Source organism: Thermobia domestica, chromosome 3, assembly GCF_964235325.1.
Source record: "Thermobia domestica chromosome 3, izTheDome1.hap1.1, whole genome shotgun sequence".
NCBI lineage: Eukaryota > Metazoa > Arthropoda > Insecta > Zygentoma > Lepismatidae > Thermobia > Thermobia domestica.
Window position 1 is genome coordinate 216858284 of NC_137456.1, and position 18073 is coordinate 216876356.

At 38.5% G+C, this 18073-nt stretch overlaps 1 protein-coding gene across 1 annotated transcript in view; it reads left to right on the forward strand.

The window, feature by feature from the left end:
* LOC145681582 (uncharacterized) overlaps window positions 1-18073 on the forward strand; it is an 81707-nt gene that overhangs the window by 25300 nt on the left and 38334 nt on the right. The window contains exon 2 of the mRNA XM_081753212.1: window positions 6598-6683. Within this exon, the coding sequence (XP_081609338.1) occupies window positions 6610-6683 (74 nt within the window). The 5' untranslated portion in view covers window positions 6598-6609. The remainder of the gene's footprint in view (window positions 1-6597; window positions 6684-18073) is intronic.

The following is an 18073-nucleotide window of genomic DNA, read 5'->3' on the forward strand; positions in this document are numbered from 1 at the left end:
CCGCTTCAATGTCTTATTCAGTTTAGGCTTTTCTCCTTACCTTGACTTCACATGTGATTGATTTAATTCTCACTTTCCGCGCACGACCGATGAAAATGTTTTTATTATTATTATTATTATTATTATTATTATTATTATTATTATTATTATTATTATTATTATTATACTATTGAACTTGCACGGCGAAATTACTGTATAATACGATATCATTTCAGTAATTTTATTCCATTGTATGTTATTTAGTTTATTAATGGGCACTAAATTGTCTCCAGATCAACGAATAAATTAAATACGGCATGCACTTTGGTGGAAATATCATTACATGAACATGTTTGGAACGAACCAATAATCTTATTGTAATGATATTTCCACCAGAGTGCATGCCGTAGTTAATTTATTCGTTGATCTGGAGACAATTTAGTGCCCATTAATAAACTAAATAACATACAATGGAATAAAATTACAGAAATGATATCGTATTATACAGTAATTTCGCCGTGCAAGTTCAATAGTATAATAATAATAATAATAATAATAATAATAATAATAATAATAATAATAATAATAATAATAATAATAATAATAATAATAATAATAATAATAATAAATTTTCATCGGTCCTGCGCGGAAAGTGAGAATTAAATCAATCACATGTGAAGTCAAGGTAAGGAGAAAAGCCTAAACTGAATAAGACATTGAAGCGGGTCACAAGCTGGGAATAAGAATAGTGCACGGTGTAAATAAAGGAGGACACCGAAAGAGAAATCCAGAAACAGCAGGTAAAAGGAGAAAAAAGAGTAGACATTGTTGAAGTGGAAACATAAAATACAAATACGAATAGGGATGAGCACGAGTCGAGCCAAAATAAAATTCGACTCGAGTACAATTTGAGTCGAGTCAAAGGTAATTTTCTTGAATTGAGTTCCGAGCCAAGTCGCTGTTTGCGAGGTCGAGTTTCGAGTTGAGTTGAGTTTGATAATGGCTCGCTCGCTCGTTCAGCTCGTTTTAACTCGTTTTGAAATATTGGCCTGATTAGACTGGAAAGCAAAAGCCATGAGAAATGTAAGCAGTAATGTCGAATACTTTTAGTGTTGCTCACGACAGAGATGCGTCTCATCTCGTAATTTTAGTGCATCTCGTGGGGCAATTTTAGTGTATCTCGTCTCGTCTAGATAACGAGAAGACAAGAGTTTTATTATTATTATTATTATTACGAGACAGCCTCAAATGTCGTAATCACCAATATAAGTATATACTGTAGTTCTTAAAATCAAGGCTGAGATCTGCACGGTCGAATTATTGAGCCCAAGCAAAAGACCAACTCGGGTAGTGATATCAACCGGCTCGGCTCGTATCAACTGAGCGAACAGCTCGAGTCGGCTCGGTTGGAAAAAGCCATCGACTCAGCTCAATTGAGCCGATGGCTCGAGCTTTCTCGGTTGGGATGGGTCACCTACTCGGCTCATGTGAACCGGTTCGAGCCAGCTAAGTTGAAACTAGTTCATCAGCACGTTTCGACTCAGCTCAACTAAGCCGATGGCTCAAATCGGCTCGGTTGGGTGAGCTGTTGGCTCGGCTCACTTCTCGATTCGGTTCGATATTGAATGAGCTGTAAGCCGAGCCGCTCGAGCCGTTGAGAAGCCCAAACCCGGTCCCAGCTGTTTTGAATATGTTTGGCTGAAGCCTATAACTTTTAACAATTTTTTGCTCGAGCCCGAATACTTGCTCCTTCGGAACTCAAACCCAGAACGTGACCGATGTCCTTGCCTCCTGAAGACTTCCAGACGACCGAGATCGACAGTGAATTAGCTTTTACTATTCAGATACAAACCGTATATCTTTTAAAAATTATACATGGTGTTGATATAATAATAATAATAATAATAATAATAATAATAATAATAATAATAATAATAATAATAATAATAATAATAATAATAAAAGTTTTAAACTTGCCCTGAAATTTGGCAAAACTTACTTAAAAGTAGAGATTTCGGGGAAAGGGTTCCGTACCTTCAAGACACACCTCTGCAACTACCAACATTTTAAACTAGAACGTTTCATTGAATTTTCATGTAGAAAGTATTCTACTGTATGTTTTGAGGAAAATAACTGTAATAAATATAACTGAATATCACGCGACAGTAAGGCATATAATAAACTAATTTTTAGAATATGCAGAGGTAAATATAAAAGCTTTGCTACAAAAATACCTACACAGAGCATAATTCAATGAGCTCTGAAATACAATGTAACGAAATAGTCTATGAGATTCAGTCTACAGAGCAATTGTTACTTAAAGAATGGACATACACTATTTCGAGAATCGAGACAAGACGGGAAATGTTTACGATACTTTTCGTCTCGTCTCGATTCTCATCTCCAAAGCGAGACGAAAATTTTGAGTTAGCATTGTCCCGTCTCGAATGTAAAATGTTAATTCTCATGTTATTTTATTTGTTTTAGAAACGAGATGAGAAATTCCTCTTCTCGTGAGCAACATTAAACCAAACCGAAATATTCTTTCCAAATGTCACGTTTCTGCTTGTAATGGTATGACCTGAGCGATAATTTAGCTTCTAGCTTTTAATCTTCTACGAGATAATAATAATAATTATTATTATTACTATTATTATTCCTGAAGATTTGATAGTTCAAGTATTGAAACATCCGAGTATTCAAATATCTGAATATAATAAAACGTATGTTATCGCTGATCAATCGCCATCAAAAATCCTCAAATAAAAAAAAAATGCAACGTGCATTCGCACAAGCGCCTTGACCACTGAACCGCGATCGCTACGCGGTAAACGATTCGTCTTTAGTCTGGTTACGTTAGGTTTCTTTGTCTCCGCTTGCAAACTTGTATGTTATATTTTTCGATTCAAAATGTCTTTCGTATTTCTTTTATGAAGTTTACATTAATAACTTGAGTTTTTCTTAAACCACTGGTTCACAAGTTCGTTTTTTCTCCACACGAAACTACAAATATGACAGATTGAATTCTCATACTCCCCATTTCTTTCAAAGCAGTCGCCATTACCTGGTCAAAGACTTATTTCCGCCACGATTCATATTAACCAAAATAAATTCATTTTTCGGAAGCGGAACTTTCACTTTCAGGATTTCGCAAAATTATGGAATTCAGTTAAACTCCGGAATTCAGAAGAATTTCGGAACTCGGAAAGAATCCGGGATTTAGAAAATTCCGGAATTGAGAAAAACTCCGAATTTCGAAAAAAATCCGGATTTTCCGAATTCCGGAATGTTAACGAAATCAGAAATTTCTAAATTCCGGATTTTTCCGAATTCCGAAATTATTACAAAATTGGAATTTTCCGAATTCCGGAATTTGTCCGGCTTTACTTTCGGGAGTCCGAAAACTAATAATTCCGGAACGGGCTATCCCGAGTTTATACACAACCTTTCAGAACACTAAGCTAGTAGCTGTGTACAAACAAACAAGTAATGCAAAGCATGTTGTATCCTGCAATACGTCATGTATTAAAATCCGACAGCAATTTCCGTATTAAAATCCGACAGCATGACCCTTTTATTATATTATATGAAGAGCATGTAGGTCTAAATACCCCATGTATTACATATAATGTAGGTTTTACTCTTCCAGCAAAGAAAAAACATGTGATCATAGTATACTACTCACAGAAGTGATAGCTGGCAATACAGTGGTCGTAATCCTTAACGACACAGGGAGTGAGCGTTGCCATCCCCGCTGGTCTAGAGGCTAGCAGGTGAACCTTGGGTGTATGGAGTCCCGGGTTCGATTCTCGGCGGGAGAGCATCTATGATTTTTAACTGTTCTCGATGTTTCTGTTTTCGTGTCCCTGTCGTTACAAGTTATTAGAAAAAGCAAGTTAAACGAGTGAAGCAAGTAAAATTAGCAATAAGTAAGTTACTGAAACGCGTTCGGTAAGTCAGTTAAAAAAATAGTGGACAAAGCACTGGCTTTTCGCGCCGTCCATGCGAGTTCGAATCAATCTCGGCTTGATTTTTTATCCATTTGAGAGAAAGTATTGTTTCTTTTCGCTACAGGATGGATTTTCTCTTTGGTTTCATGTCAAACATGCTCACGTAATGAAAAGACGCTGTAGATAATAATAATAATAATAATAATAATAATAATAATAATAATAATAATAATATGAAATATTAATAGCTAACTCGTGTGTGTATTTCGACAATATAATTTTATATTATTATATGGAAATAAGTAAGGCTGGCTGGCACCCCCCTATTTTTTTCGATGCGCTTTATGGGTCCACGGTGTCCAAAGTTGGTCCCATCCCCGTATCACCTCTCGATATAAGTTATTGACACTTTGCCTAAAGAGGGCTCTGCCGTGGCCCCATGAGTACCCATGACATTGACTCTTCGTTCATTTTGCATTGAAATCGCTTACTTTTCTGAGTACTATGAGTGCATACTGTCCAACGTTGCTCCCATCGCTCTACAGTTTCCTGTTCTCTCGATATAAATTGCTAATATTTTGTTTGTAAGGGAGATATGGCGTTACAATCATTACGTTTGAAGAAGAACTGAGGAAGATATTGCCTTGCCACAAACAACACCTATTATTATTATTATTATTATTATTATTATTATTATTATTATTATTATTATTATTATTATTATTATTATTGTTGTTGTTGTTGTTGTTGTTTTACTTACCACTAATGTTGCCTACCTTTATTTGCAATGCAATGTGTTACTAAAAAGCAAATCAAATAACACTCCTCGCCATTCAGGCTCCCGAACTCGAAATACATGATTTACAATTCTCTGTGTTAGAGGAAAGCACATTTATTATATTATTCTTTCAAATAACACGTTTCACAAGTTACTTCACTTTCAATGTGTAATTTCATATCATCACTAACAATCATCTTGTTCCGATAGGAAAATAACCCCCTCCTGAAAAAAAAAACCTGACCGTAGCGAAAGGGCGTGAACCTTCTTTAGGCGATTAATTGGGCCCAATATTTCAATAAGTCCCTGCACATAAATATTTCAGTAAAAGAGGAAAATTTATTCAAACTTTTTGAATACCTATTTATGGGAGAAATTTGGTTCCCTTGGAACTTTTTAAGAGTTTAAAGGGCCGCCATTTTGAACATTTTCATCTGATTATTCTGGTTAACGAACTCATCAAGATATTTCAACAATTAATGTTTGTGCCAAGTTTGGTCTCAATCCGCTGAAAATTAGGGTGGTTATGGCATTCACAAATAGCGTTATATATATATACATACAGATAGATAGATAAATAGACACACAGAGGGAGAGAGAAAAAGTGTTTTTCTCCCTTCTCGCACCTGTGGTGCGTCAGAGCTAAACCGGGCCCCTTTGCAAAACGTATTGACGAGCCTAACCTAAACAGAAGCCTCTTACTTGCTAACGTAGAAACGTGGTCGGGAGGTGTAAGGCATGTAGAAATTGTATTTTTAGTAACCATGAGTATGGTCGACTTCCATGTTTTTCCTTTTACTTTTTGCAGCTACATCGGAACGTTCAATTTTTATTCTTCACTAATTGCAAATGGCGTTTACATTCAAAATAAGAGGAATTTTGGTGGCATTTGTTCGGATATTCTTCTCTTTCGAAATGAAGACAAGAACGAAAGCAATACGCAAAGACAAAAAGTATTATCACTACTAAACATTACCAATAATAATTGCTACGAAAAACTAAATACGACCTCTTTTACCATCTCTCATGAGCTGTATGTATTATTAACAAAAAGTTTTAAAAATGTCCTTGCCTAGGATTCGAACTTGCGTCCTTTGCACTTGTAAGCCAGCACCTTAACAACTACACCAAGATCATGGCATGGTGAACATTTAGTTGTCGGCGTATTTGTTGTATTTGTGTTTTGTGTTCCCACTTCGACAATTTTTACTCTTTTTTCTAAGTTTAACAGTTGTTTCTGGCTTTCTCTTTTGGTGTCGTCCTTTATTTACACTATGCACTATTCGTATTCACAATTTGTGCTCCTCTGCAATGTCTTATTCAGATTAAACTTTTCTTTTTGCCCCTCAGTAAATATTTGATTGATTTAATTCTCATACTCTCCACGGATGGAGCGCAGGAATGCCAGACTCGAAAAATAGATGTACATTTTCTTTCCTGACAGATAATACCACATTCTCTGTAGAATGAAGCAAGCGTTTCAATAGTTATCACGCATATTGCTCCGTGACATGTGGAGAAGGAAATTGGGGATAAGTCGCAAAAATGTCTTCGAAAATAGCTCTATTGTGAAGTTGTGTGTCCTCTGAAGTGACACCGGAGCCGGTAGGAGTCAGTGTGCGAATTAAAGGGCATTTTAAGGGTGAATAAAGTGCACATTCGATAAATTTAACATAGGGAACTTCAAAACTTATGGGAGACATCCAACTCTGCAGAGGGGGATTTCCTCCTCATCCTCCCTGGTGAGTCGCACACTGAGTCGTACTCTAATGCAGTTCTGGAAAGAATTTATGTAGTAGTTGGATAAATTATTTGGAAGTCACCTTTTCTGAGAATTATTTCTGAAATGGAATCAAGACTCATTTTTCTCTTTCGTTTTTCTCAAATCAGTGATAAAAGAAGATGCCAGCATTTGAATTTCAGACCATTTACCAAAGCGATTATACTTGGGACCGAGAAGGAGCTAAAACTGCCAGGTATGGGATGTTCAAGTTAAATGAAGACTCTTTAATATTTGGTAAGCTAATGTATAAGTGTCTTGCGCGTTCTTAGCCTGTTAGTTGGCATGAGTTTTTCAAAGCAATGTTCAGTTAATTGATTTGTATTTACGCTCTTTGTCAGCAGCGGGTCCATATAGAACAAGACAATAGGTCCTTATAGCAGCGGGTCCATATAGGACAAGAAGTTGAATATGAATGACTGTAGTAGGTTCAATGGTCGTCCACTGGAAATCGAACCAGGAATCTCTATACCAAAGGAACGTGCTCTATTTGCGGAGTGTTGGTTTTCTGTACTCCAAAATTTCTGCGTATACCCCGTCACAACAGTAATGTTGGTGAGGAACACAATAAATAGAAAAGTACCGTGCACAGCGACAATCTCGGAGTGCACCACATAATGTGATCAAAGCAGTGGGTGACACATTTGGTCTCAAGACCGATATGGAATGTACAGTGTCTTCTAGAATGTTACGTCCACACTGCAGCACGGTAACGGATATGGACTTGTGAGAGTCGATGGTTCAATGGGGTCTGTTGAACCTTGAATTGGAGACATACATACTTTTGTGTCGGCTTCCAGCATCCAGCTTTCAGACCCAGAATGTCTTAGGCTACTAGGCTTAGGTGCATATAAAGACTTTCACTGGCTTGCTTAGTAGCAGACCATTGGTCTGGGACTTTATTTTACTTTATACCTACGCGATCTCGGCTGCTATGCATTGGCACATACATAAGGTCAAGGTAATATAGTTCCTTAAGACAGCTCTGGACTTTACGTTTCAGCAGCCCAGTGACCAACCACCTATCCAAGTAATCTAATATCCAAGCCTCTTTAGACGAACGACGAGAACCGTTGTTGTCCTGGCCTGCACGGTCGCCTAATATGTCGTCCATGGAATATGTGTGACATATCGTTGGTCGCCACCTTGTTTCTTATAGACCTCTAGGAGAAAATGTCGATCTCTTGATTACTTGATTGCGGGTGGCGCATGCATGAACACAGCAGCTTCTTTGTTTAGCTGTTGAGAGCTATACTGCGCGAAAGCGGAGTATTCAGATAGCGGAGAGTAAACAAGTAAACAAGAAGTAAGCATCACTATGCTTCATCAGCGTCAAAGGGTGGAATATAAAGTGTTCCACTGCCTTCGAATGGGGCCTCATGGTTGACCCACCAGAGTAGGAAAGACGGTATGAACATAGTAGTGTACGAGTATAACATTTTGCTTTTTTAAAAATTATAATTTGTATTTCTAACTTTTTCGGAGCAGGTGAACCTTAAGCAATGAGCTTTTAAGAGAAAGTGGGAGAATTTTGCGCACCTAACCAAATTCTGTTATAATTGGAAAAATATTGTTTGAGAAAACATAAAATTTAGCTTAAGTCTTCTCTTTCCTTTCTCTTTTTGAATGAAACAATGAAAATTGAAAGAAAACAAAGTGTACGTGAGTAATGCAACATCTAATGCAACTCTACATTTGCACACAATTCCCCAACCTGTGTGGTAATGATACGCAACGGGTAGATCAATGGTGAGCAGTAATAAATAGTTCAGGAATTAAAATATATAGATAGTTATATATTAGATTAAAAATATATACATCGAATGTGTTAAAAGTGTCAATATGTAAAATTGAAAGAAAATGAATGGGGATGATTCTAACACCGTACAAACACACGGAACGTGAAGCGAAGCTACGTGGCACGAAACGCAGTGAGGCGTTCTCTGTGTTCCTCCCGATCTCGACATTCGCATCTAATTTTCTCGTGCCGTTTCGCTTCGTGCCACATCAATTCACATCACGTTCTGTGTGTTCGTATTCTTAGTTACTCTTATTTTCGTTTTCAATAATTGCACACGTAATTGTTGGCTTTTTCGACATCAGTACACTTTGTATGGTCTCATTCACTGCACAAAACACATCGATACCAGAATTCATTGTCTTTTCCTAACTCACCACAAACTCTGCAACGTTCATTAGTATCTTCTACAATCAAAGCACAGCCTTGTCCTTCTTGATACTTTTCTTTCCACACGGACGTTTATGATTTTTCACTACTTTATTCAATTTATTTCCACTTCTTTCTTGTTTCTTCTTTTCATAAAGTAGACTCAGGTATGTTGGAGCATCCGCCAACTTCCCGTACTTTTCTTCTTTCATTTCTGATAGCGTTCAGTACGTTTCTCAAACTCTCCTGAGAGCAGGAATTCTTCTAACTGTAATTTCTAAGCATCTGCAAACAAAATAGAAACCTTGGTATCAATACATGTTTCACCTTTAATGCCATTTGGAGGAATTACGCGCACTCAATTACGTATACGGGGTAATCGTGCGCACCCTTCCTCCGAAGTGTACCATTGCCCTACACCAATATTACAAAATAAAACTTACTTACTAGAAAAATATTAAAAAGTAAACCTCATAACAAGTAGACATGTATACAGACAAAGTCATGCATTATGTAAACAAGCATAGTTCAAAACAGTAAACATTTAAGCCTTTTTATTTTCCTCAACAGCAAAAGAACAAGAAAGGACAGAAAAACAAACATCCACTCGCCCCACACAACACAATACAACTGGCACGAAAAGCCCATTGTGGCAGTAATTCCTGTGACGACCGCTAGGTTGTAGCATCAATCGAAAGCTCATTCTCTGGTTTGTAACTTCAGAAAGGTGCATGATTCCTCCTGCGCACGATTCCCCCACTCTCCCCTTCCGGGACTTTCACGCTGATTGAGCAGATGCTAATCATACTGTCAAAAGGGAGGTCTGGTAACATTGGGTTTGAGCACCAAGGCATATTAGACGTGGATCTAGACTTAACGTGTATACAGTGGCGGCGTAAGGGCGGGGCGATCGGTGCTCCCGCCCCGGGCCCCACTTTGTGGGGGCCCCCGGACGATAGGTAAAAAATAATTACTAAAGAAACTTGTTAGCGTGAGGTACAAGGACCGTCAAGGTTTATAGTTCAAGGCTTCCCTAAAAGTAAAAGTAAATATTGATTAATTGTCAATCAATATTACACCAAATAACAGGTTAAACAACAAAAACATTTGTCTAATAAAACTAATCAGTGCCGGATTTCCGTATAAGCTAAACAACATATATACTAAGTTAGGGCCTCACTCTCTTGGGGACCTGCAAAGAAATTTAAAGAAAAACTGTGATGTCTACATTCTGCTAGCTTGTTTGAAATATCACTATTTATTTATTTATCAGTTCAAGGGAATGGCACAAAGAAGTGATGAACGTACATAAAGCTTTATAAATATAACCAAGAAAGTTATGTCGCTTCTTGTGGACGTCTGTGTTCAAATGGCCCTCATAACGAGAGTTGAATGCAAATGAAGATAAGGCGAAGATCAGTTGTTTATGTGGTATCCAATACACTACCTGGTTGTGGCAGTTCAATTACACCTTGAACTTGCGTAAGGACAGAGTAAACACGGGACCTCCACAGAGCGTTGTAAGGGCGTATATGCTGTACGAGTTCACACAGGAGTCAAACGCCGCTACAGCGAGGCGAAAGACATACCAGGCCTTTGGTGAGGGTGGCGTGACTACGTGGACAGAACAGCAATGGTTTAACAAGTTTAAGGACGGTGATTAAACACTCGAAGACGCACCACGTGCCGGAAGACAAACACATCTGCAAAATGAAGTTCTTCAGGCAGCAATTGAGGCGAACAGTGGCCAGACATGTGAGGAACTGAGACTACAATTCAGTGTGAGTAGAGAAACCATTCGGCAGCACCTCCATCAACTTGGGAAGTACTACAAGTTGGGTCGATAGATTCCACATGATTTGACTCTGGGCCAGAAGGCAACGCGAGCAGACACCTGTGTTTCTTTGCTGTCTCGTCTGAGGAAGGAGTCATTTCTGGACAGGATGTTGACGTGTGATGAGAAGTGGGTCCTGTACGAAGCTCCATGGTCCCGTCTTCATTGGTTAGCATTCCAAGAACCGGTTCCAAAACAGCCGAAACCAGCACTCCAGTGGACCAGTGGTCCTCCAGTTTGTTTGGTAGACTGCTCGCGGCATCGTGCATCGAGAAATACTACCAGCTGGTCAAAGCATCAATGCAACTGTACTGTCAGCAGTTGAGCAGTGTTTAAGAAAAACTCAAAACTCTGGGGAAAGCACTTCTGAATCGCAAAGGTTTTCTCCTTGTTAAAGGACAACGCTAAGCTCCACGTGGCTAGGATGACCCAGGACACCATTCTACGCCTTGGATGGAAAACACTATTGCATCCGCCACACTTCCCGGACATTGGATCGTCCGATTATTACTTGTTCCATTCCTTGGACAATCACCTTAGGGGACGCAGTTCAAATCCCTAGTAGAGATGCAAAATGCACTTGATACCTTCTTCACTTCACGGCCCACCAAGTTCTACCGCGATAGAATCTATGGCCTTCCAGAACGTTGGCAGAAGGTCATCGATTCTGATGGGGACTATTTTTGATTTTCCAGGTACGTCTTAGGTGGCACATTGATGTTAAGTGTGGTTGGTGAAAAAGTGACAGAACTTTCTTGGTTACCCTTTATATTAGGGTACTAGCATTCTGTTCCTGACTAAAAGCTCTTTGGTGCAGACGCTATAGTTGCTGATTCGCTTGTTTTCCTTCTGCCTTCTTTCTTTCGTCCTTTACAAGTCGAATTTTCAGCGAGCGAAACTCTTTTGCTTAGCTGGTTTCTCCTTTTTTGCTCTTGTTTCTTGGCGTACAAATTTACACTTCAGCCCACAAATTTAGAGTGAATAAGATGTTCAATAAGAAAACAAAGGTTCAAATGTTTAAAAAAAACAACAAAAAAAAAAAAAACGTGAATTATGTTATATTGCTTCCTTCTATATTTAGATAGAAATAAAATAGAACTATTTTCTTACTTTGCCAACTTTGTGCAGCAGCTAAATGATGAGAGCGAGGAAAGCTTAAAAGCATGTTTGTTGCTCTGATTTGGCTTTGTTCTAACCGAATGACCTGGATGGCATAGAATTGTTTACATATAATACGTTCACTAAGGTGTGCTTAGAAACCTAAAGAACAACTTGACTTTTCCTCACAAGGTATACTGAAATATGTATTTTCAATGAGGCTTGAAGCTTACAAAAGTTTGGCAACCACTCTTCAGATTTTGATAACACTACCCGTATCTGTCGCATCATTTGAAAGGTCTTTCAGCAAAATGAAGCTGATAAGACCATACTTACGCTCCACTAGGAGTCAAGAAAGGCACGAATCCGGACATTCTTTCTATCGATAATGGAATAGCATCTACTTTGGATTTTGATTATATAGTTGATACTTTCGCAGCTACTAAAGCAAGGAAGGTAGCATTCTGAATACTGGCGGAACACAGGCTAATAAGGTAGTGGAACCATTGCCGAAAGTAGTTTCAGGTTTCAACTTAAGACAATAAAAATACAAAAGTACCAAAAGAATAATAAAAAGCCGTCAAGATCTGTTAATTGACTAGTGATGGGTGGTACTGAAAAGTAGGATGGTACACAACCCATAGTAGAATTCTGTGCTCACATATTTAATCTATGATGTAGCCCTATTCCCAATTATTCAATGGATTCAGGATTTTTTTGTTACAGTATATTCTAATAATAAGTGTGTTAGTAAGTGGTAATGGAAACAGTTATAAGTGGCAGAATATAAATATGACTGAATTATTAAATACAAAATAATGGAATCATAAAACAAGTGTGAAGTCTGGAAACAACATTAAAAAGAACAAACAGGAGAGAAAGATTCTAATGCTTAACTATTTATTGATATTTCGGAAAAGCAGTGGCACTAAATAGATCGTATATTATCACTGGGGAGAAATCTAGTAAAAGATAAATGAAGAAGACACGCACTGGAGAGAAATCTATTCTGGCCATTATTTACTAGTTCGGTTTAAAAAAAAAAAGTGTTTAAGTATCATGTATTATTACTGGAGAGAAAACGAATGTTAAAGCGAATGGGGCTAATTGTATGAAAAAAAATCTAATCAAATAAAGCCCATGTAGCGTAAAGTCAGACAGGTGAGAGACTATGTATAAACTTATCACATGATAAATTGCACAGGACAAAGACCAAAGGCGAGAACCAAACAAGAAAATTCTATAGAAAATAAGAACTTACATTTAGAAACTGCATCGGTTATATTATTATTTGCATATTTTTCAATATCAGCTCATTATTAGATTTTGTACGTAAATTTGTCTCTAAATGTATTATTAGGAGCATTACTTAAACTATTTTATCTAATTACAGTACGCTTTTAACCTAGAATAGTATAACTTAGGTGTCGGATAACTTCTGGATTCTTTGTTGTTGTTATGTTTTGTTTGTTCTTAAGATTATGTCATTTCTGTCATGGGTTGTAGTTTCCGTTACACTTGTATCCCTAATTCTTTTTCTGTCATGCCCCTTCTTTAAAAATGAATATATACTGTATATATATGATATATATGCTGAACGTCACCCCCATTTATGTAACATATCTCAAATTAAGATGGTTTAAACACACACACACCAACGGGAAAGGGGGAGGAGGAGTAAACAGAAAGAATAAGTATGCAAATGAATGTCAAAAATAGCAATGCATAAATCATGATTATTCGAGAAGGGGCCCCGATCTACTTCACTGGCCCCGGGCCCCAGTTTGCCTTACGCCGCCACTGCGTGTAAACCAAACTACATAAGATCCCGCCGAAATCGAATACATTTCTTCTGTGCCGAAGACGCCTAACATTATAGTCATAAGGACATTCTCATGTTGTCGAAGTGATCTACTATGGTGCAAGTTTCGTATTCAAATTCCTAAGGAATGATACTGTGCGGTCATGAAACTACATTATTTTCTAAAGAGGCTGCAACAGATACAGAAAAAGAAAAAGTCATTTTTCTGTTTACTGATTTATTTTCTTATCAACTCTTACGGAACCTAGGACTATATGGCTTGTCTGTTACTTTAAACTCTAGGTCCATGCTTCACATAGTATCGATGCTAAAACGGAATGCAAAACTCTAATAAAGAAACAATAATTTGATTTGATTTGGTTTTAGCGTGCCTTTGAGCATCGAGGCTATATGAGACTTGAATCTACAGCTTAACGTGGGATCCGAACCACATGAGGTACAACCGACAATCGAACCCGGGTCTCCCACGCTAAAAGCACAAACAGCAATAAACGACGAATTTGTCATCAGTTATAATAGCTTTGTCAAAGAATGATCGATTGCAACAACAAATATGAGAAATACAGTAGTAGAAAACGGTTTCACGAATCCGTGGTTCCACGTGAATGATGTTTTATGCATAAGTTTCATAGCTTGTACAGTCAGCGACTGTAATAAGTGGAGGTTGGATACATAAGAAATGATAGCTTTTTCCAGTAGCAGGATAGTTTCACTCTATGTCTGATAGTTGGACAACCAACATGACAGCAAATACGTGCCCGAAAACATAACATGCCAGGATATTCCTCCACTTGGAGGAAAAAGTATTACTATCTGAGAGCATCACTTAGAGAAACAACCACGAGATAAATCTCCAGAAATTCCATTCACTTTAAGATCAAACAGATAGAAATTAATGCAAAGGAAACGAAAACAATAATACGCATCATGCAGAGACCGAAAAAGTATGGAAAGCTAAACAAAATGAGAAAAGAAGGAAAGGAAAGAGCAAAAGACATGGGAATAAATTAAATTTTAACACTTAAGGATAAACAGTGTCCGTCTTTCCCCCTGCCCCCATCGTGGGTTTTCTCCCTTCATAGGATAAATCTCTTTCAGTATCAAACGCGAACATCATTTATAGTGTTGGAAAAAATTTAACTCAGTCTAGGCCGAGACTCGAACCCCACACCCTTAGAATAACAGTCTCACGCGGTATCCACTTACCTACACAGGCTCTATCTATAAGCCAGCTATTACCCGCGCTGTTATCAAACGTGTTAACTCAGCCATTGTCGGTGAGCCACCCCAGTTCCATTTGAAGTTTAAATTTTATTTACCTCACTTAGCCATCTATGTGTGTGTGTGTGTGTCGAATTGATTTTGTATTAAAAGAGCGACTTCGTAAATTTACGGAACGCGTGTTAACACGACAGTAAGGACATCTCGAAACGTCGTTGTTACGTAACACACGCAGTGTAAATAAAGTTTCAAAACCAGAAGTCGGAAGATATGCCGTGGGTAAGTCGGTAAGACGTCTCCTTGCTGAGTAGAGAAATCCGGGTTCAAATCTGGGCTGTTACGTTTTTTTCTTTTTTTGTTCCGTTGAAAATACATTTCTATATTTTTGCGTTTGAAATTCCTTTCTTTCATTTTTTGTAGATTATCTTAAATTAGTGAAGGCCAAGTAAGGTTAGATTACATATATGTCTGCTTTATCTGTGTGTACAGTCCAGAGATGGAGTGAGTCAATTGGGTCAAGATTTGTGAGTAGGTCAGTGGATCGTGGGTCAACAGGACGTGATTCACTGTGACACACCACCCACCGTGACCTCTCTGACTCACACTGACCCTACGTTTTAAATTTTAAGGTCTCCCTCTTTATTCGGCCTCCCTCCTTATTATTAAATTCAATGTATAGATAATTATTCAGTTGAGTTGATTTTGAGTTTAGCGCCCTTTTCAGCAGCGAGTCTATATGAGACGGGACCTACTGATTAACATAGAAACCGAAAAACATGAGCTCCCGTTGGGAATCAAACCAGGGTCTTCCACGCCACAGGTATATAATAGTGTCTTATATAGCAGTTAATATTTTTGCTATAAAGTGTCAAATAACTAAACATTTGATGTAAATAAATGAGAAACCTAAAATATTGCAGATTACTGCAATTGCGATTTAATTCAATTTTAAGCATTATACATCCATATGATTGTTAAAGTTGCTTTATAAAGATGCAGATTATGAATTATAGTAATTTTTTCAATGAAATGAAATTAAATTAAGTTTGACGTCCCATGCTTATGTCGGCGAGGTAAAGGAGACGGTGATGATGAGAAGTGAACGAAAATTGTGCAACGATGTAGGTAGGAGGAAACAGGAGAATCCTGAAGAAACGAACGCACACGGTGTTTCTTCACCACAAATCTGACTTTGTGCAAGCTGGGATCGAACCAAGGACCCCATGCACCAGAGGTGAACGCTCTACCACTAAGCCACTTTGGCCCTATGAAAAATACAGCCATATTTATTCTCTCTCTCTCTCTCTCTCCATTTTTATATAGGTATCAGAAGCATGAATAATTTTCATTTTGGGGGGTGCGGTGGCTCAGTGGTAGAGCGTTCACCTCCGGTGCTTCGGGTCCCTAATTCGATCCCAGCTCGCGCCGTTTGGACTTTGTGGTGGACAAACGCCGTGCTGGTGGGTTTTCTCGGGGTTCTCCCGTTTCCTCCCACTTTCTTCATTCCACCATTTCACTTCTTTCTCATTATCACCGTCTCCTTTAGCCTAACCGGCATAACCATGGGACGTTAAACATAAAGATTTCATTTTATTTCAATTTTTGTTTTGAACGTATGGTTTCAAGCTGGTATTAAACTCAGAACTCTGATCTTAATGAGTTGAATTGATTTGGAGTTTAACGTCTCTTTCAACAGCAAGACCATATGACGTGGACATATTGATTAACGTAAAACCCGAACCATGTAAACTCCCGCCGTGTGGTGGTGATTGTGATTTTGAGTTTAACTGCCCGGTCAGCAGCGTGGCTATAGGAGACGTGGGCCTACTGATTAAAATGGAATACGAAACACATGAGCTCCCACCGGGAATCGAACCCGGGTCTCCCACGATAAAGTCGTGCGTACGCTAACTCCCACCGGGAATTGAAATCTGTTCTCATTGTAAGAATGTTAACGTTCCTTATTTTACCGGTTTTTGTATAACTTCATGGACCAAATTTCACAGAAGTAAATCCCCACGGTAAGCAGGTTTGCATATCCAGACTCCTAAGTATGAAAACATTTACGCTCACTTCAACCTCAAACAATTCATGAATTGAAGAATAAAGGATAATATTCCCGATAAAGTATATGGTTTGAAAAATACCATATAGGAGAGGGACATATCAGTCCTTTCTGCTCATGGAGTTATTAAAACAGGATCATCGGGCAGTGGTCTTTACCATTGAAAGATATTGCTTCTAAAATATTTCCAAGTAACTTCCAATTTTCTTGTTCTTGTTGTGGGGCTCAATGGTAAACCGCTTACCCTGGTGCGTGTGGTCTTTATTGTTTCGATCCCCGGCCAAGTAAGTTTGCGTTGGACAAGATCGTATCCGTAGGTTTTCTCAGGGTACTCCCGCTTTTTGCCACTTTTCATTCAACCAATTCTTCTATCATCATTGACTTCCTTTAAACATTGGAGAGGTCTTGGTCCCTTGAGCATTGCGGTGATGTAAGAAATCAGATTCGATCCCAAGCATTTGGGTTGTGATGTAAACCTTTGCTATGGTTCAGTCTCAGTATTTTATTACGCGAGGTAAAACCATCCATACAGCTATAAATGTTGTTCTATCTTACGCAACCAGGTATTGATATTGAGCCAATGCGGAACCACATTTTTGGCGCTTTGAGGCCAGGAACTGACTTCGGACATTACGCTGTTTTCAAACGACTAGGATCTTTCCAATGTTACCATCCGCGTCCAACAACCCCATGTTTAAAAGGGGAATAGAAAGAACCCGTGTCTAAAACTTCCGGACCCAGTTTCTTGACGTTCAAGTTTAGGGATCGACTTCTGACATCACAATTGTGCTCAACGGATCAAAACCTTTCAAATGCCGCCAACGCCGTCCAACAACTTCATCTTTAATAGGTGAATAGAAGGGACCCGAATCCATAACGTCAGGACGCCATTCCTTGAGTTGCGTGGCCTGGGCCAGACTTCTGACATTACTACTGCACTCAGGGGACCCGGACCTTTCCAACGCTACCACTCGCGTCCAGCAACTCCATGTCTAACATGGTCGTCCTGACGTAGGAGGATCGACTCCATGCTTTTTTCATAATTATTCTCCAAATGGATTTGTATACAAGGTAGTTTGGCAAGTTTAGCAGCAGGTCTAAAATAAGCCTCTTCAGAGTGGCTCTTATTTGTTAAAGAATACATAACGATCGCTTTTGGCTGTTGCAATGGTCTGTCTAAGCGGCTTGATAAAAAAGAAAAAACAGCGTAGCATAACAACAAAAAGGTGTTTCTCTTATATGTTAAAAATAAAAGTCAAAGTTTGGTAAGGTGAGTGTCGGGGGACGCCGAATTCTACTTCGCCCCGGGCAACGAAATTTCTAGCTACTGCTCTGAACTCCAACACTTATCGGTCATTCAGAGTCTCATCCCTTACCTA